Source organism: Musa acuminata, chromosome BXJ3-11, assembly GCF_036884655.1.
Source record: "Musa acuminata AAA Group cultivar baxijiao chromosome BXJ3-11, Cavendish_Baxijiao_AAA, whole genome shotgun sequence".
NCBI classification, from domain to species: Eukaryota; Viridiplantae; Streptophyta; class Magnoliopsida; order Zingiberales; family Musaceae; genus Musa; species Musa acuminata.
Genome location: NC_088359.1, coordinates 977,404 through 997,857, shown reverse-complemented (window position 1 = coordinate 997,857; position 20,454 = coordinate 977,404). Strand labels below are relative to the sequence as shown.

Here is a 20,454-nt window from a genome sequence, read left to right as displayed (position 1 = left end):
GTGGGAGTAAATAACCTTATCAGAAATATACTTTCCATCCACTTAACTCATTTTATGCCATGAAGATATGATATTAATGCAAGAAAAAAAATCAACTTAATCAAAACTCTCTACTTGGGCTGGGTAGAAAATCTCAATATCAATATAACAATCTAAAAATAAATAAATTTAAATGGTTTAACATTCACTACTATATCCATCCATCATATTAAAATAAAATTTTAACATATAAAAATTATAAGCTTTCATGAGTTAAGTTAATGCTAATTGATGCATAAATCTTTTTATATATCCTTTCATATAAATCAAAAGAATTCTCTTTAGGAGTATTAGAATCTTTCTACTACATGCGACTAAATTAACTCAATCAGTCTCGTCCTATAGTGCTTTTCTTGGTCGTTAGTTTACATCTCGACTGTGGGAGGTGATGGGAGATGCGGAGTCAACAAGTCAGTCTTTAGTGGTCCGCATTAATTCTGCCATCATCCATCCTGAACACCGTAAAGGAAAGGGCAGAGAGAGAGAGAGAGAGAGAGCTTTGTTGACCGTTTGTTCACACGTTGACTTCTTGGTCACCCTGGGGGAAAAGAACAAAGGCTCACCGACCAATAGTTCACTCTCAAGTGGACCCCGCCCCCTTTGGGTCCCATGAGGTGACGTCATCTTATGCCCTTTGCTTTTGCGGGAATGTCACGTAGTCCGAGCTCTCGAACGAGGACAAGCGAGGAAGCCAAGCCATGTCTCGTTGCGAGTCTTCCTTCCGATTCCGATTCCCGCCTTCCTATAAAGCTCGCCTAGGGGATTCGTAGCAGGCCCAGCGTTTCTCCGAAGGCAGTGGATTCGAATAAAGAAGAGAGTTCAGGGGTTGTCAAGGGATGGCCGGAGGCGGAGGCGGGAACTCGAGAGAGCTCGACCAGACACCGACGTGGGCGGTCGCCGTCGTGTGCGCCGTCATCGTCGTCATCTCCATATTGTTGGAGAAGGGCCTCCATCGCTTCGGGGAGGTAAACGATAAAGAAATCTTGTTTCTTTCTTTCTTATTCTTTCCATGTTTTGATGGGGTTTTGGGTTCCGGGAGACGGTGTTTTGTGAACGATTCGGACTTGCTCGCCTTTGTAAGCTTGGTTTTGGAGTGTGGAACAACGCTCAAAAGGTGATGTGTCGGAGAATTACCCAAGAGATAGTTTCCTTTTCAGTTTTTATTGTTTCCATGGGTTTTGGGTTCTGGGAGATGGTTTACGTGCAAGATTTCGAACTCGGTTAACTCTATCGGTTTCTTCTGTGTTTCTCTGCTGTTGAATTACCCAAGCGATGCTTTTAAGTTTCTCTGCACTTGAATTCGGGAGTTGAAATTTTGTTGTGTTTTTACTCAGACACTCCAGCCAGATTATAGTGTGTTTCTTGTTTTCTTACGTTTTGCTGCGCTCCACAAGATGACATTCTGATGTCCCACTGTGTGAACTATGTTTTCAGTGGCTGACCGAGAAGCACAAAAAGGCACTATTTGAAGCTCTTGAGAAGATTAAAGCTGGTAACATAAAGACTTATATTTCTTTTGTATGCACAAACGTGTATTCTATTTCATTATGAAATCTCGATAATCATTATGAAGTCTGTTCTCGTTCATTTCCATGATTTCTGAAATTTCCGTGTGGCACATATATGAGTTTGCTGCACATACTTTTAGCTAAAGCCACTGACACTAATTTGACTGTGTTGGCTTTGCAGAGCTGATGATTCTGGGTTTTATCTCTTTGCTACTGACTTTTGGGCAGAAGTACATTGTCAAAATCTGCGTACCGTACAAAGTTGCAGATACCATGTTGCCATGCTCAAGGAAAACAGATACAGAGACAGAAGAAGAGGCAGATGGAAGACACAGAAGGAGACTATTAACGAATGCACTCACTGACCCAAATGGAAAACACAGGATATTAGCTGCGGGATCGATTGTTTCATGTTCTGCAGTAAGTACACCCATTAAAAGTTTTGTGATTTCAATCAAATTGCTTTTGCTTGTTCCTGCAGTTGTTTCTTTGGACCTGGAAATAGAACGTAATTTTATATGCTCATAATGCTCAATTCCACCAAACATAATTGGTAACAATATGACTCTCTTTTGTTATAATTCTCTGGATTCTTCATGAATATCGTAGATAAATATATTTATGATAAAAAGGCTTTAAAAGAAACCATACTTTTGTTGGACTTGTACTTTCCTCCTTTTATATATATATATATATATATATATATATATACGATGAACTTATTATTTCGTTAAATGAAAAAGTAGATAAATCTTTTGACTCGACGATAACTTAACCAAATTTTAAAATTAAATTTTTTAAAACTTTTATAATTATTATATGATCGTGAATATGTTCTCATCGTCATTTGACTAACAATTTCAGTAATTCGAAAAAGAAAATCTTACATTGATTTATTACTTTTCATGAATAAAATTTTAAACTCACGACAAAGGGTATAAAGTTTTATCATAATCACCTTCGATAAGCTTTAAAAATTATTTTAAAATATCAATCAAACTTGTCTTGAGATTGTAGCTACTATAATTCTTGAGAAGATTATTTCATGTACAACTTATTGAATGAAGAATAACGCATTTGAGTCATTCTTTCTATTCTTTTTCTACCTAGTTTTTTTCATTTAGATCTTCATATTCATTCTTTATTGAATCCCAAAGATCCTAAGACTTAACGGAGTATTCATCTTGATACTTCAAAATTTATATCATTTGCCCAAAAAGTTAGATATAGGAACTACCAGCATGACTCTATTCAAAACATTGGTCACTTAAGTGAAACTATTTAGAATATGTTTAAAACTATCTAAGTTATTTATCATTAAATCAATTATCAATAATATCATCTCTAATAATGTTATTTCTTGTAATGCACTCTCTCATTTTATCTATTGCTATTGTCTTTCAAACTGTTTAAAAACTGTGAGTAATCTATTCCGCTCTTGGCAAGAAGTTATTAAGAATCTATTTTTAATATTTCAATCATATACTGTTGAACACTTGTGACAGCATTGATGACAAGGTCAAATTTTATGAACTGTAATGTCAATCGATCTAAAACCTTCTATCTAAATATGAGAATTTCAATTTAAGTTGCCATATAAGAAGGGCTTAATCCTTACCTTCACATCTTCACGTCTTGTGGTGGTAACATGGCGACAACGGGTCCCTTTTGGGCAACACAAGTGAAATAATAGGTATTCCATGACCATTACGATCACTTGTCACATCCATTCTAAATGTTATGTAATATCTTCGATTAGTCTAGCATCGGAAGTGGACAAGATTAAGATTGACTTATAAGGATCTGATAAATATATTATTATTAACTTCAAGTTAAATATTTTGATCTGCTTTCGAATTCCTATGAAGACTTACTGATTCTTTGTTCTCTTCAATGTCATTTTTGCACTTGCTTATTCGGAGTGATCTACAGGGAAAGGTGCCACTTATTTCAACGAATGGACTTCATCAATTGCACATCTTAATTTTCTTCTTGGCTGTGTTTCATGTTGCTAGTAGCTTTACTACAATGGCCCTTGGAAGACTTAAGGTATACATTTCTGAAGTAATAGTAGAATTCATTAGGCATTAGAATAATACCTGCACCTGCTTATCACCGACATGCAGATGCGCAGATGGAAGCATTGGGAAAGTGAGATTTCATCACCTGAGTATGAATTCTCCAAGGGTACATTGCTACTCCCCAAAGTTCTCTTTATTTGCTAGCTAACATCATCTCTCATTATGTTTCATGTTGTCATGTAGTTCATTATGTTCGAGTCATTCGTTTGTAAACTATGCAGATCCTTCAAGATTCAGATTCACTCATGAGACATCCTTTGTGAGACGGCACACAAGTATCTGGAATAGGGTCACAATCTGTTTCTACTTTGTAAGCAGATAAGAATTGTCACAATTGCGTTCATTGTAGCACAATCAAATGATCATTTTATAGGAGTGATTTGCAAACATAATAAAAGCATTGTTATTCCTGTCATTTGATTATATAATTTTTTTATGGATTCTTGGACTAAAACATCATTATCCATCACCTTACCATCTCTTTTTTTTCTCATTTTGTCCTTCACAGGTAAGCTTTTTTAGACAATTTTTTAGGTCTGTTTGTAAAGCAGATTACATGGCTTTGCGCCATGGTTTTATCAATGTAAGTTCCAGCAACAACAGATGCATACCTGATAATTTGTGCTTGAATTGTCTTGTTTGTGATATTTCAATGTTGTATAGGCTCATCTGGCTCCGGGCAGTAAGTTTAACTTTCAAAAGTATATAAAGAGGACACTGGAGGATGACTTCAAGATGGTGGCAGGGATCAGGTCACTACTATCTTTCTTTCTTTCCTTTCTATCACCAAAATGGCTTTGAAATTGGAAGGATCTGAAATTTTTCATCAAATTCAGTACCCATTGATATTAAAGTCATATATATTTGGTATTGTTAACATGAGAATCATCTCACCATAGAAATGCATGCTTAAGAATGTGCCATGTATTTCCTACCTTTAAAGTCTTTCTTTGGAACAAAATTTTCCTCTAAAGTTGGAATTGAATTTGTTCCTTCTTTTGCCACACAGTCCTGTGTTATGGGCTTCTGCTGTGATCATTCTGCTTCTTAACGTCCATGGTGAGTGTACATATGATGTTGCCATTATTCTTCAGACATACAAATGAAGAAAGACAACTGAGAGTATGATGTTTGACCATCTCCTTTACTTTCTTCTTCCTTCAGGATGGAAGGAAAAGTTCTGGGCATCGATAATTCCTCTAGTTGTAAGATGGAGGTTTTTCACTATACATCACATATGAATCATTTGGTACGATCAGATTTCTAACTTTTTCTATGGCCGGCAACGTAGACAATTTTGGCTGTCGGAATGAAGCTGCATGTGATCATCACAAGAATGGCGATTGAAATTGAAGAGAGACATACTGTTATTCAAGGAATTCCTCTGGTGCAACTCAGTGACCACCATTTTTGGTTTGGACGTCCATATTTTGTTCTATTTCTCATCCATTTTGCACTATTTCAGGTTGCCATGTTGCTTCCTCTCTAACTATTCTATCCTGGTTGATAATCCTGTCATTTAATCAAAATATGACTTTTTTCCTTTTCTTTTCAATGATATATACTTCTTTTACTCTTCAAATTATTTGATTGTACAATCTTTTCGAAGCTAAATTAATTTTCATTTTTTTAATATTTCTCCCAGAGTGCATTTCAGATCACATACTTCTTTTGGATATGGGTAAGTTACTATATGGAGCTAATTCTTCATTCTTCATTGTGGCTATCATATATTATATTTGAGCAATCTGACTTCCTCTATTTTTTTATATATTTAATTTTGCAGTACGAGTTTGGTCTGAAGTCTTGTTTTCATGAAAATTTTGTTTCCATCATTGTGAAAGTTATCATCGGGTAAGTTTGAAAAATCCTCAAAATTCTACTCTACATATGCCTCAAGATTATGCGATCCCTCTTATTTTTATAATATATTTTTTTATTAATCCCAAGTTATTCACATCTTACTTGTCAAATATAAGAGCATTATATATTAAGAAAAAAAATCAATATAATTTAATTATTAAAACTTATAGGATAATTGAGTAGTGTGTTTCATACTTTTGTAGCTATAGATAATCTACAGGACTCATGACTTAGGTTCTAATACAACAACTGTAACACTCTATTTCTAGTTCATTTGCTGCTATCAGTAGGAGTGTATGCAATCTTAAAAGTAAAACATGCTAATTTATTAAATAAAATGATAGGAATTTTTCTTATATAATGATTTTGATTCTTATACATAATTATAATCTTTAACCAAAAGAAAATGCACCCATACAATATATCTAAAAGTTATACATATATTAATGCTCATAGATTATCATCTATATCTGCGCTAGCATGAACTCGCACGTGCTTCGTATATATAGTGTTTAATATCGGATGTGCTCACACTAGCGTGGGCTCACACATTATATATATAGTTGGACCTTTCGTCTCTTGCAAAGTGGAGCAAATTAATATCGGATGGGAAAATGGAAATGAGGATTTCTATGCTGTCTCTCCTCTTAGGAATGACAGCCATTGCGTGAAATTGTGAATAGCATGAGTGACCGACCACATGATGAGTATCAATAGGATCTGTTCTTTGTTCCATTGGATTGTTTCTTCTTCAGCTGTTGTTCAGACAAACTTGAGATGTTTGGGATGAATGATATCATGTATTTATGCAACTTCTTAGCGGTACTGAATTCATGTTCTTATTGTAACAAAGTTTAACTAGTTGTTGCAAACATATGGACTTAATGCTTCTGTTTCATTGGTGTGCAGGGTGTTAGTCCAATTCTTTTGTTCGTATATTACACTTCCGCTTTACGCGCTTGTGTCTCAGGTACGAGTTTTTATGGGGTTTTTTCTTTTAATTATCAACCATATATTGATTGCAAGATTATGTTCCTCATTTCAAGAAGTCTCATCGATCCCTTGTACTCATGTCTTAACACATCCTTTGTTAGTCTGTAAGAAAACTGCTGTGTAGTTTATATTGGTGAATGAAGTATGGCATCATACATTTCTCTGCTTAGTGGTAAGCTCCAACCTTATTGTTCATCAGTAAGTAGATTGATACTAGTATTAGCAAATTATCAAACCAACAAGCGTCCAATATGCAGCTTTAATCTGTTTCCAATCGAACAGATTAATCGATACATGCAGAGGTTGCTGTCTGAGATAGAAAATAAAATCTGTTTCCTCATCTTGCATGCAAGCAGAGTCAGAGAGCTTTCTTCTAATGGCTGATCGAAACATAGATATCGTTCTAGCTTTTTGAGATTGCATGTTTAAATTACAATTTATTCGATGTGTTCGCAGATGGGTTCACACATGAAAAGGTCCATATTCGATGAAGAGACTTCGAAGGCCCTAATAAAATGGCATCAAATTGCGAAGAAAAAACAAGAGAAAGGACTCTCACGTTCTTCCTCCGTCCACGAACCGAGCTCCACGATGAGCCCACAGGCATCTCCAGTTAACCCTATGCAGAGGAGTGCAACTGCTGGGCATATGGGTGCAGCTTATACCCCTTCTGGAAGAAGACATGTTTTGGGCCATCACAGTTTGGAGACAGAAGTTGAGATATCAACCTTGTCCGAACCAACCCAACATCAGTTGCACGTCGGAGAACAACAGAACACAGAAGATGAGTTCTCATTCGCAATGTTTGCTGCTCAAACAGCAAGAAAAGAGAAACGCTGACATCCGTTGTCTTGGTTCCTGTATCTATTATAATTATAGTTGTCATACATTGGCACTAGCCAGGCTTAGATTTCCCAAGTAGTCCCAAGAACATGATGGCTTAGATTTCCTTGTTGACACAGATAACAAAGACCTGGGAGCAGAAGCCACATTTCAACTTGGCCTTTGTTGTGACAAGAAGGAAGGAGTTGGATTCTGGGATGTTTCAGATTTAAGGCCACCTGTTTACTTGAAACATCAGTAGACTTCCACGTTCCATTGTTCTGCTCTCTTCAATTCCCTCTTGTAAGTCAACCAGTCAATGCCTGCAAGAGAGAGAGAGAGAGAGAGAGAGAGAGAGAGGGATTTCAGTGACCTATGAATGGTTTGCGGCAAAATATACCATCATTGCGTTACACTTACCATCCTTGGCAGCCAAAGAGACCATAATGTCATCAATTCCCTTCTCCATCCCTTTCAGCCCACACATGTATACATAGGTATTCTCCTTCTTGAGTAGCTGCCACAGTTCCTCAGCATACTCCGCCATGCGAGTCTGGATGTACATCTTCTCTCCCTTCTCGTTGGTTTGCTCTCTGCTGACGGCATAGTCGACCCGGAAATTGGCTGGTGATTTCTCCTTCATCTTCTCAAACTCCTAAGCCAGCAGCAGACACACAATTTGATCAACCGCTGATGTGTGGAAGTAGTCAAATTTGAGATCTTGTCACCAACATCAAGATTTCAAGCTGACCTCCTTGTAGAGCAATGAGCTACTCGTAGGAACTCCCAAGAAGAGCCATGCTAGTCCATTGAACTGCAACTTATCCGAATGCATCAGTACATTATGCTGATACTACCGTCAACTACAAGATCCCAGTGAATGGCGTTTGGATTCATCGGCCAAGAACATCACCTTATAATCATGATGCTTCTCAAAGAACATCTTCCACAGGAAAGAGCGGAAAGGAGCGATTCCAGTGCCAGTTGCAAGCTGCAATGGACGGATCAGGCATGTAGCTATAGAACAATCTTAATCGAAGAACACCAAACCCATGGCATTTTATTACCATGATGATGGTTGCATTTGGATCTTTTGGCATTAGCATTTCCTTCCCGACTGGTCCTGTAATCTTGACATCAGCACCAGGCTTCAGGTCACCTGACATATAGTGGCAGAACAGAGAAGAGAAGAAATCATCACATAAAACAAGATATCCTGTTGCATGTTCATGAATGATTCTGGAGAGGTTAGGATCGTTACATAAGAAATTGGAGCAGACTCCTTTGACGATCTCCCCTTGCTCGTTGGTGTAAACAAGCCGCTTCACGCAGAGCGACACCTACGGAAGGACATAGCGGCACTCAAGGAATCCGATTAATGTGATCAGGAACTTGCAAGTCCCAAGAAGGAATTTGGATGGCTTACGGTCTTGGAATCACCAAAGTCTCCAAGAGCACTGCTGGCGATGGAGTACAACCTGAGCTTGTGCGGCTTCCCGTTCTTGTCGACCCCGTCAGGGATGACACCGATGGATTGTCCCTCTCTGTAGGGGATTTCTCCTGTAGACGATGCACGCAATGAACACAGTAGAATCCAGAAGTATACGCACGTACATAGGCTGAGACAGGATTACCCTCTGTGCTGAAGACCATGTGCCAAGTCTCGCCGGGCGCATCGTCGCCGGTGATCTTGGTGTTCAGGAGGCATGTCCCGGTGTAGGGATCCTTGGGCTTGAACTTGTTGGTGACAACGCCTTCGTCGTCCTTCTTCGAGACCTTCGCGACCTTGGCCGGAGCTTCGGTCGTGACCTGGGCTCGTACTGAGACCAACTTCCTGGCATCGGCCGCCGGTACTTTTCTTGACTGCAAGCGTGCCGCCTGCTGGAATCCATCCATACCCAAGAAGCAATCAGTACTAGATATATGGATGACAAAGAAGTAAGGAGACGGACTCGCCTTCTGGAAGCTGACCCTCTCGAGAGAGACAGGAGAGACGGATGGGGTCCTGTTGAGGGCGGAGGACTTGGAGGAAGGGAGGGAGACTGCGGCAGTCACAGCAGCGGTCGCCATGATGGAATTCTGGGGAGGGGAAGAAGGGAAGCTGGGTGAGGAGGGGTTGGCTAAGAGAGCGAAGAAGGCGGGAGAGGATAGGGAGATTGGAATGGTTGGAGGACATTGGTGATGGGAGTGAAGTGGTCGTATGTGTGGTCGAAGGGCGTCTTGCATCTACCAGCGGAGGAAGGAGACGGGCTGAGTCGGGTCGGGCCGGGTTCCACGTAAACCCGATCGACCCGTTCCCTCGATGGCTCGTTAGGATGAGAGGGTTGTGCGTGGAGTAGTGGAAGCTTGTTATCTCATATTAGAACTATAAATAAGGGTTTGAGCTTTGAAGTCAGATGTACCACAAGTAGCACCATAAGAAAAACTTAAGTATAAAAAAAACCTAAGTATTTACTTTGGATTTAAGTCCACACTTAGTTAAATAGTTTGGGCTTATACTTTGGGTTTTTTCTTGTTTAGTATTTTCGGGTGTTTTATGATCTAGGAACGTCTTCTTAAGGTATTTGTAATTGTCTCTTTTACAGTATTAATTTACTCCTCTTTCGTCCGTCAAAATCAGAACTGAACTGTACTAAAAACCCAAACCAATTAACGGTTCGACAAACTGATATTGACAAATAGGGATAAATAATAATAATAATAATAATAATAATAATAATAATAATAATAATAATAATAATAATAATAATAATAATAATAATAATAATAATAATAATAATAATAATAATAATAGCATTTCGTTCTTCATTCTACGCATCAAATCAGTAGAAATCTCTCTAATATATAAATCTAGTAATACCTCCCTCCATTTTATTCTTCATTCTTCTCATCAAATTAATAGTAATCTCTCTACTAAATATATGATTGCAATTATAGTCTCTCTAGTATGTGTTGAAGAATTTGGATTATGCAGTTGTCCTACCAACTCAGGAAACATATTTCAATATACAACAATGAAATCAATCAAATCAGATATCTTTAAACTGCATTTGAAGAAGATAAAAGAAAATCTGATGACTCATTTCAGGTAATTTACAATTGCTCTTAAAAATTTTAAATTTAAAAAATAAAATGGATATATGACCTTTAGAAAGCATATTGAGAAAAACATCCTATTCAAGTGGGTCTTAATAAAAGTCAAAAGTAAAATGTTCAATTAAACAACTAACCATTATCAAGTATTTCATTCTTCCCTTGAAAAAAATAGAGAAGAATAAACAAAATTTATTTCTGTCAAATACCTCTCTTTTAATCTTGGTGAAAAATTAGATTTTATTACTTATTAAAATACTTTAAATTCTACTACAAGATATATTCCTAGAACCACTCTAACACACTGTTTATGAACTTTATATATAAAAAAAGGAATCTTAAAGTATTTTTCAATCTTTTAATGGACCTGTTTCAATTTATAGTGATACTTGAAATGATTATTAGCAAATAAACTAGAATTATATGTCATTGGGTTGATAGTGATTGAACCATGCAAAATAGAGTGATTGACTTTTAAATTTTTGATGAATGGCATATTATCAATAATATTTATAGAATGATAAAAACTATTTAAGTTTTTTTAAAAAAATATTTTTTAATAATACATCTGCAAATATTGCATTTATTCCTGAGTTTTAGCAAGTTTGCCAACCAGCTTTTGGTGGTAATTTTTTTCACATTAAATGTGCATGTTAAATTTATGTGTATAATAAGTACTTAAATCTCTTTTTCTTTATTCCACCAAACAAGTAATTTTATTTTTTGTAAACTCATCCACAAGTAATGAAAGAGTAGGCAGGATATTACAGATTAAATGATAAAAGACAAAAAAAAATATTTTCAAGAGATGTTCCTACCCAATGGAATTTAGCTTATCAATTGCACAATGAGTTTTGAATATAAAGAATTATTATATACTTCTATTACAAATAATGTAAGGTAAAATTACAAATAAAAATAAAAATATTTGCAAATATTACAAATAATGTAAGGTAAAATTAGCAATTTGAAAATAAAAATAAATGGCTTTTGAAAATAAAAATAAAGGAAGATCAAGTAAAGACATGTGTGGATATATGCAATGAAGATAAGTCTATATCCTTCTTCCCCTCCACCTCATGCCATTAACCAAACCACTTGAACTCAGGCTTTATATGTAATGAAGATCTTTATATCTAGTAGTTCGACTTAATCCAGATTAATTCATGACATTCATTACTCTTGGCACATTCTCAATGGTGTGTCCTTAAAGACATTGTTCTGTTCTCAGGACCAGTGGCCAATTTTATGTCTTCTCTCCACTGAATGACAACATTAGAATCTTAGAATAGAAGATCTTCCATGCTTATAAGCAACAACGCTTGAGGAGCTAGTTTTACTGTAGAGCATATGCCATAGTAAACTCCAATTTACGTCGAGGAGGACAGATGACAACTATCATATTGTTGGAAGTCTCCTTTAATCATAAACTAATATTTAAGCATGAATCATTAGTGTGATTATGATTGATTCAGAAACAAAGTGAACCACTAATAGTATCAGTTCTTTGTCCTTTGTTTCCTATGTTCACGTAACTCTTCTCGGCTTCTACCATGCAAGCTTGCAGAACAGTTGCTGACAATGGATGGCTCACACGGCTCCCAATCATGCTCGAGATTTGTCTGCATTGAAATGCATGACGGATGATCCACTGAATGTGTCCGCACCCGTGATGGATAACCCACCTTTTGCTCTCCTTCCGCAGGGCTACTACCCAGTTGTCGGCACTTCATCTTCCACCGAGAAGAAGATCCGTGGTCTTGTCCTTGCCATCTTCTTGCGACACGTCGTGCAATCACATGACAGACAACCTCGCAATGCATGCAGCTGGGCAAAGAGTCCCCGTCGGAAGAAGAAGATGCAGGAACAGCTGCATAATGATTTAGGCAAGAGGAGTCATGGTGGGGGGTCACATCAAGGCTGGTTTGATGCTATTCTCGGCCACAAGCTGCCGCCCTTCTGGCATGCCCATCATCCGGCCTGCAACTCTGCCTGACATACCAAACCAGCAGATTGAATGTGGATCTCTCTAGATTGGTGACTGGGTCTCCGTCTCCTTTTGGTCCACAAGATTTTAGCCACTCGTGGCTCCTCTCAAATCCTTGTTGCTAGTTAGGAGAGAGAGAGAGAGACAGAGAGAGAGATTGTCACAAGTCAGTGCAGTAGTGGTGAGATGCATGTGTAGGTATCTGATGCTGAGTTTGCCAAGACTCCATTATTCCTGCCAAGAGACAGGAGGGGTGCAAGCAGGCATTGGTCCACTCGGAAGAATGCTTCTCTTGGCTGTAATTTCCAGGCAAACTCTCCAGTTTTAGAACACTCTCTTCTCTTGCAGCTGAAGCGAAATAAATTATGGAATTTTTTTCTACTACTGCTGCTCTCTGTGATTGCCTGAATGAACTGAAGGTTGTAGCAGTAGATGCAAAGAGCAGCACATACGTGTACAACATTACCCACCACTCTTCGTCCAATCCTGTCTTTGGATTGTATATATACGCATATACATGTGCATGTATACGCGTATATATATATACGTTGATGTTTTTCTCATTCAAGTAGTAGATCTCCTGAGCGCAGTATGTCTGCCGTCTGATCCTTTGGAATCGAAGAGAAATCTTCTACAGCACTTGGAGCATTTTCGAGCGGCGGAGACGCGTCCACGTTTGTGAGGATCCTATGCTGGCTTCTGGGTTTCAACTGGGGTTTCTGGGGACGCGTGTCGGTAGGCCAATGGAGTGGCGGTCAGTACGAGATGACGTGTGGTGAAGTTGGCGTCGCTCGCTGCACGCATCTCCGCACCTGATCCACAACGCCTCGTGACAGTTAGGTATTATGTACATGCCTCGTTTGGCATTCTATTTAGGAATGATTTTTACGTATCTATCCATTACAATTAAAAATGACATATACTTCCGTACCAATATTTAAAATAAATACATAAAATACTTGATGTCAGTTGAAATGTATACTTGTTTAACCTAATTAGTATATCTCATTTAAATTAATTACGATTTTTTCAATATTAAGGGATATATAAATAAATCTTAAGTTATAAGAAATTAACATAATATACAATTAATTAGAATTTGGGTCATTTGATAACAAATTTAGAGCAAAAATGTAAGACCCATTTATACATGTCCAGAATATTATCTGCATAGGATGTAAACAGTGCATATGAAGTTTTTATTGGAAAGGCCAAAATTATTAGACGCAAAAATAGGAAAAGCTACTAAAAATACTCTTTTTAATGAATTATGAAGATTTAAAAAATTAAAATTAATAAAGAAGATTCCCGAAGACGGAAAATGATTGGCGCGAAGAAGATTAAGAGATCGCGGTGGGGGGGGTGACAGGAGGAGGTGCCACGTGTGACGGTCTCCCAGCCACTAGTATTAAGCGGCTTCTGGAACCATCTACGAAGTGAATTTTATTAAACGGAGGAAAAAAATATATATCACCGTCCGACGTGGCACCTTCTCCTCTCCCTTTCTCGGCACGCCCACTTTCGGTTTTAGCCTCCCCTCTCCCCCTCCGACCTCTCCTCTCCTCTCCTCGGCTTCCTTTCCTTCCCTTTGGATTGGAGCTGATTCCTGGAAGGAAGGATTCTTTGGTGATTAAAGATCGGTTTGTTTTGTTATTTCTCGACGATTTCACAAGGGATTGGAGGGGGATCGCTGCGGCATATTGAGCTGGAGCATCTCTTGCGGCGATGGAGAGTCGGGTGAATATACCTCTACCTTTTTGTTCGTTGGTGTTCTTTCTTTTTCTGGTGTTTACTTTTTTTTTTTTTGTGGTTTAGAGAGAGTTCTTGGGGGTGTTTGGTTTTTGGTACTTTCCCTTTCATTTTGCTGTTCTGATGCTCGGTGCTCATGTAGTTTAGGATTTACTGGGAAGAAATTTTGAGTCAGGTACGGTGGGAACTCAAGTATCTGTAGATTTTGATGGACTCATAGGCAAGAAAGGGCATAAAAAGGGAGGAGGAGATGATGGCGGCTAAATCTGGCGTCACAGTCTTCTGCCTGACGACCCTTTGACATTTAGGGGAAGATTGTTTGGATTACTGTCATGGCGATATGCCTTGATCTGAAATCACTTTACTGTTGCAACAGATGTGGTTTGATGCATAACGTCACCTACATCCCATCATGATCCATTTTGCACTTTGTCCCAAAAAAATCTAATTTTTCCCAAAACCAAGCATTTCTCTCTCTTATGTGTGTGTGTGAGAGAGGTTTACACTTTCTTCATGATTAATAATATGAGATTTGAATAGAAGAATGTTTGCTTTATGTTTTTAAATGCTAGACATGTTGTTCTTGCTATATAAACGTGAGAATAGTGGTCAAGAGAAAGGATTCCTTTTCCTAGTTGATCATGTTCATGTTCCTTGATCCTTTGCACAAGACTAGATGCTATATATACTTGGCCGAGAAACATATCTGAAGTCAGCTTCTAAAATTGGGCTTTTGTGTGACCAGGAGCAACAGCAACCTGTTTGTAACTCCCACAATCAAATGCATGTGGATGCAAAAACACCAATTCCTCAGTCCAAGGAGATCGACTCATCTGGGGAGGAACAGGCTCCTAGGGTATCTTCCATCATCAATAGTTCAGATTGATCAACCTAGACATTTCCAATCTAATCTTTTTCTGCTTTCTTAACTAGGTGAGAAAACCTTACACCATAACCAAGCAGCGAGAGAAATGGACAGAGGAAGAACACAGTAAGTTTCTCGAAGCTTTACAACTGTATGGGCGTGCTTGGCGCCGTATAGAAGGTAATAATGATAAATTTTCTCATGTCTAGTTCGACTGATCTTAACCTTATGTCCTCTCTGATTGGGGTTTATAGTGCAGAGCATATAGGTACCAAGACAGCAGTCCAGATCAGGAGTCATGCCCAAAAATTCTTTTCTAAGGTTCATTACTACTTCCTTCAGTAACTGGTACTTTACCACAATGCGTTAAGCACCGAAAGCTTCTCCTTCCAGCTCACTGTTTTGGTCTTTCGTCGCACTTAGGTTGTTCGCGAATCTGGCAGTAATGACAGCACAGTCACCTTGAAGGCTATCGAGATTCCTCCCCCTCGACCCAAGAGAAAACCGTTACGCCCGTATCCCCGCAAATTGGGCAACTCATCGAGCAAGGAGACTCCTGCTCTAAAACAACTTGAGAGGCCACCTTTGCAAACTCATACAATTTGTGAGGAAGAGAACAGATCACCTACCTCCGTTTTGTCGGCTGTTGGGTCAGAAGCCCTGGGCTCCATGTTCTCCAATAGCCAAAACATTTGCTCATCTCCAGTTGCATCTGCTGCTGGATCAAATGACCAAGACATTGGAGGACAGTCGACAACCATGACAGTTCAAGGAAAGCATAAGCTTCCACGTTTTGGCCCAAGATTAGACCAGTCTTCGATGGTAATTTTCCAAAATAAACATCTATTATTGATTGGGAAGCTTAGTTATCTAACTGACCTATCAGAAGATGTTTCAGGTGATAGATCAGTGTTCTGATATGCACACATCACCTGAAGCTCAGGTACCAGCTCTCAAGCTGTTTGGAAAGATGGTAGTGTTGACTGATCTAAACAAATCATCTGCTCCTAGCAACGGGAATGCAGCAAAGGCCAAGCTAACCGTGGCTGTCGACACCAAAGAATGGCAAGAGAACAAAGCTTTTGATTTGAATTCCAAGTTGGAAATGTGTTTGCAAAGCGCGGCACATGGAGTTCCACCTAGGGATTCAACTAGAAGTGCATGGAATGCTTATCCTGGTGTTATACCCCCCATGTTCTATTGTTTTCCATTAGTTGGAGATGACTCTGTAGAACATATGTTCCTCCCTCCGCCGTGGTCTATGTATGGCAACTTGCCTTTCCCATTTGTCTATCCACAACTGCAGCATCCTCAGCAATCCCCGATGGAAGCCGCAGGTGAACAAGAGATGCAGGGGGAAGGTTCTTGGAGTGGTTCTAACACGCCATCTATCAGTGGCTGGGGACTAAGTGACCAGAATGTCGATGGGGTGGACTCAAAGAAAGCAGCAAAAGCTGGGGGTGGAAGCTCTGCTAGAGGATTTGTACCATATCGAAGGTGTGCCATTGAAAGTGAAGCTCAGCATTCAGTGACAATAAGCGATGATGGTGAAGGCCAGGCGATAAGATTGTGTTTGTAGCAGGCACGACTTAAGTCGCCTGTACGATACTAAATTCATTGGACTTTGTTTGCAGAGATGGTTCTTTAACCGCAGGAGAAATTTTTTAACTGTGAATTATGAGAACAGTTGAAGCATTATTTAGGTCTGCCATCTCTGTTCCTTGTTGTAGCTCAGATCATCCTATCAAAAGAGATAAAGAGTCTTTTAACTTTTGGATGCATGTATTGATGAGCCATAGTTACAGTTCAATTGCAGCAATATTTTCTTGCTGTTGTTATTCAATCAGTTTTGTTTCTGATTCATGAGATGGGTTAGTATTTCCTCCTTACTATGTAACTGAGTAAACTCGGGATTTCTACTGCATTCCTGTGTTATTATGCTCCAGAAAACATAATGTGATATTGATGAACGTTAATGAACATTTATCTACAGGGGGCAATATATACTAAAACCATTTCGGACAAATTGACGAGTCTCCAAAAGCACACATTCAGTCAGAAATTGAGAAAATCTGATTACTCAATTCAAATGATACATCATATTCTGGTAATCTAATGTCAACACATTTAACTTCACTGATCTAAATGTTCCAAACTATCAATACACATAACAGAGCTTGTGTGATTTCATAAGAAATGATGATTGAAAACCATAGGCAAAGTAAATTATTACAGAACAAAGTTCAATTTTGAAATGAACAAAAAGTAGCCAGGTAACATGCACAATCATTGAACTGCAAAGGGAACATGTCGGACAGTATCATACCATTAACTATGTTAATCATTCCTTCTCAGATTTTACAAGGGAGAGAAACCCAACATTTAACGAGGAAGTTATATTTTGCCCAACTTTAATAATAAAAATTAGACAAATAGACCTACCATCCAACTTTAATAATATAAGATTTTGGCTTCCAGAACACTTCAGACATGACCAGATAATACAAAATCTTGTATGTCAACAATTTTACATTTGTGACATGAAAAAATGGCAGAAAAAATGTAGAGAAAACTGAACGCGTGCTTTCTAATCTGGTAGAAAAAAATTTATATTTCAATCTTTACCTTCCCAAAGGTAGAAAAAATGGTAGCAACAAACCAAAACTGAACTCATGCTTTCTAATCTGCATCAACTTAAGTTTAGATTTCCTGCAGCTTGTGTGCAAGTTGCCAATGTGCCTGCTACTTCCAGAAACAAGAATGAAAAGGTACCAAAAAAGAGACAACTTGGTAGCCGTCAGGTGCATTTTAAGGGAAAGGCTGATTTGATATAGCAGATGAAGCTGGAATTAAGGAGACAGCAATCCACTTATGTAAACCAAAATGTTCTTCCTTAAGGACAAGATTGAGGATTTTTATCTTTTATCGACTGCACAGCACCACATAAGCCACCTTCCACCTCGGTTAATAGCACGAGACACCAAAGGAAGAATGCCAGTGTCCACCTCAGATGATCAAGTTTGAATGTGCAGGCAATACAAAATATGTCCCTGGAGATGATCAAGTCTGCATCGAGTACCTTAGAAAGCCTGACCAGACTTTAATTTCCAATAGTTACTCCCAAATATCTATGCATCATACACCCAGCTCGTTGGACAAAATTGCTTCTCACTCGATCAATTAAAGCTAAAAGTATGTTGTTGTTGCTGGTTAGCAACATCTTAAACAGACAGAAAAATCCGTAGACGCCAAAAGTTCCTTCTGTCTCTAAATTGCATCAACCATGGCATCATCGGCCTTGGGAGGCTGCAATTTCAGTTGGTTTGCAATATTCTCCAACACTCCATAAACTTTCTCGATTTCTGGTTGGGATTTATCACCCACCAAGAACTTGTGAACAACAAGATTCAAGTCTATCAGTGTACAGTCGGGCAACTTCTTGAGTCCCCTTGCCTTCATCAATTCCATTAACTCCTTATACTTATCCCATCTTGATGCTGCAGTATAAATATTTAATAGAGGCAGATACCTTCTGCTATTATCTGGTTCCAGCTCAATTAAATGTTTCCCTAGACGCTCCCCTACACTAATATCACCGTGAACTTTTGCTAGACAAATTACAGCACCCCATATGGCCGACTGATTATACAATGGCATCTCCTGGATCACCTTCAGTGCATCACAAGGACTTTCAAGACGAACATATAAATCCACCAAACACCAGTGATGTGCAAATGTTGGCTTCATACCAAACTCTGAGCTCATCATCTTAAAATGGTGAAGCGCTTCCTCGACCAAGCCTGAATGAGCACAAGCTACTAAGATACCAATAAACGTAATATCATTGGGTTTCGTACCTTCCTGCAACATTCTTTTGAAGAAGCCAAGTGCTTCCTCACCACGGCCATTACTTCCAAAGCCAGAAATCAATGTGTTCCAACTAATCAAATCCTTCTCCATGGTTCTCTCGAATACTTTGGCCGCTGCATCTAACAATCCACATTTGCAATAAAAATTGACCAATGCATTACTCACATGAAGCGGAATCTGTCGCCATCTCCTCAACAAGAGCCCATGGACCGATTTCCCATGGTGTGCTAACTCATAATTGGAGTAGACGACCAGCAAACTGACCACCGAGCAATCATCTGGCTCGACCCCAAGCTCTTGCATTTGCTGAAAGAAACTGATTCCCCTGGAGAACATCTGGTTCCTAACAAACCCATTGAACAGAGTAGACCAGGAAATGACATTCCAATCAGGAATGATCCGAAGCAGCCGCTCGGCCTCATCAAAATCGCAACTTTTGACATATCCATCGAGCAAGGAGTTGTACGAGACTCTGTCTTTCTTGGGCATTTCATCAAACAGCTGCCTCGCCAGGTCCAACCCGTCGCAAGACGCGTACATGTGGATCAAGGAGTTGGGGACGGGCAAATGGCCCAAAAATCCCAACTTCAGCGCAAGGCAGTGGAGGATCTCACCTTGGTGGATGGACTCGGAGAACTTAGACGAAGTGATGAGGAGCGGGAAGGTGCAGCGGCTGGGGCGGCACCCGACGGGGTGGACGTGGCGGCAGAAGAAAGCGACGACGTCCGAGGGGTCACGGCGGCGGCGGACGAGGGACTTGATAACGAATCCGGAGATAATGGGATCGGGGGAGCGGAGCTGGCAGTGGAGGAGGACGGCGTCGTCGGGAGATAGGCGGGAGTAGAGGGCAGCGAGGCGGCGGTTGACCTGCTTGTGGAAAGGGACGGCGCCAGAGACGACGAGGAGGGCGTGGGAGGCGCGGAGGGCGGGGAAGGAGGGGGAGCGGGCGGCGAGAATGCGAAAGAGGGAGGCGGCGACGTCGGGGCTGAGGTCGAAGGCCGGGTTGGGGTTGCGGAGGATGGAAACGAGGAAAATTTTGCGAGAAGACATGCTGAGGGGCTCAGTGGGAGGTTTAGAAGGGTGGCAACAGGAGGATTAGGGTTAGAAGGCCCAAAAGAGGACTCAACTCCATGGGAGGCAGAGGCGGAGGCGGAGGGTGAGGGGGAGGTGGAGGCGGAGGAGGGCAGGCTCGGTGAAAGAAGTTAATAAATTAATTTTTCGATATTTTATTTAAAAATAAATTTTATTATAAATATGTTTTCTAATAACTTTTATTAAAATAATAATATGAGCTAATAATGATTTCTCAAAATCATACTCAAATTAGATGGAAAGAAGAAGACAAAATAATATATATATATATATATATATATATATATATATATATATATATATATATATATATATATATATATATATATATATGTCAACGGGTGACATAGTAGATGAATTCTCGCTCATCACATGTCATTTTGTTGATATACTTATTGCTTATGATTGTAAATTTGATTGTGTATTGGTGATTTATCTTCGTCTTAACATCTTTGTCGATTCACTCCGGTAGATATGGCTGTAGACGAGAAG

The 20,454-nt window shown here is 39.2% G+C and overlaps 4 protein-coding genes across 5 annotated transcripts; 2 read left to right on the top strand and 2 right to left on the bottom strand.

Annotated features, from left to right (window-relative positions):
• Window positions 1-782: 782 nt before the first annotated feature.
• LOC103970140 (MLO-like protein 9) lies at window positions 783-7,481 on the top strand. Its single transcript, XM_009383799.3, has 15 exons — window positions 783-1,004; window positions 1,474-1,531; window positions 1,729-1,967; window positions 3,480-3,596; window positions 3,674-3,734; window positions 3,850-3,938; window positions 4,137-4,211; window positions 4,292-4,380; window positions 4,638-4,687; window positions 4,793-4,833; window positions 4,920-5,093; window positions 5,274-5,309; window positions 5,415-5,482; window positions 6,401-6,461; window positions 6,941-7,481. Exons 1-15 carry the CDS (start codon window positions 876-878, stop codon window positions 7,322-7,324), a joined length of 1,671 nt encoding a protein of 556 aa, XP_009382074.2. The 5' UTR covers window positions 783-875; the 3' UTR covers window positions 7,325-7,481.
• On the bottom strand, window positions 7,258-9,479 carry LOC135652195 (ferredoxin--NADP reductase, leaf isozyme, chloroplastic-like). 2 transcript variants are annotated; one of them, XM_065172982.1, is made up of 9 exons: window positions 9,263-9,479; window positions 8,941-9,187; window positions 8,733-8,866; window positions 8,568-8,646; window positions 8,374-8,465; window positions 8,220-8,297; window positions 8,058-8,120; window positions 7,727-7,961; window positions 7,258-7,629 (listed from the first exon to the last, which is right to left on the bottom strand). In XM_065172982.1, the coding sequence occupies exons 1-9, from the start codon at window positions 9,374-9,376 to the stop codon at window positions 7,562-7,564; spliced, it is 1,110 nt and encodes a 369-aa protein (XP_065029054.1). In that variant the 5' UTR covers window positions 9,377-9,479; the 3' UTR covers window positions 7,258-7,561. The 2 variants fall into 2 exon arrangements, with proteins under 2 accessions (XP_065029054.1, XP_065029055.1); XM_065172983.1 differs by having other exon boundaries at window positions 8,941-9,184; window positions 9,263-9,478.
• A 4,402-nt stretch (window positions 9,480-13,881) lies between these two features.
• Window positions 13,882-16,781, top strand: LOC135652171 (protein REVEILLE 1-like). Its single transcript, XM_065172925.1, has 6 exons — window positions 13,882-14,123; window positions 14,881-14,991; window positions 15,069-15,180; window positions 15,260-15,321; window positions 15,424-15,822; window positions 15,899-16,781. The coding sequence occupies exons 1-6, from the start codon at window positions 14,112-14,114 to the stop codon at window positions 16,577-16,579; spliced, it is 1,377 nt and encodes a 458-aa protein (XP_065028997.1). The 5' UTR covers window positions 13,882-14,111; the 3' UTR covers window positions 16,580-16,781.
• A 1,486-nt stretch (window positions 16,782-18,267) lies between these two features.
• On the bottom strand, window positions 18,268-19,920 carry LOC135652279 (pentatricopeptide repeat-containing protein At1g05750, chloroplastic-like). Its single transcript, XM_065173114.1, has one exon. The coding sequence runs from the start codon at window positions 19,918-19,920 to the stop codon at window positions 18,268-18,270; it is 1,653 nt and encodes a 550-aa protein (XP_065029186.1).
• Between the last annotated feature and the right edge of the window lie 534 nt (window positions 19,921-20,454).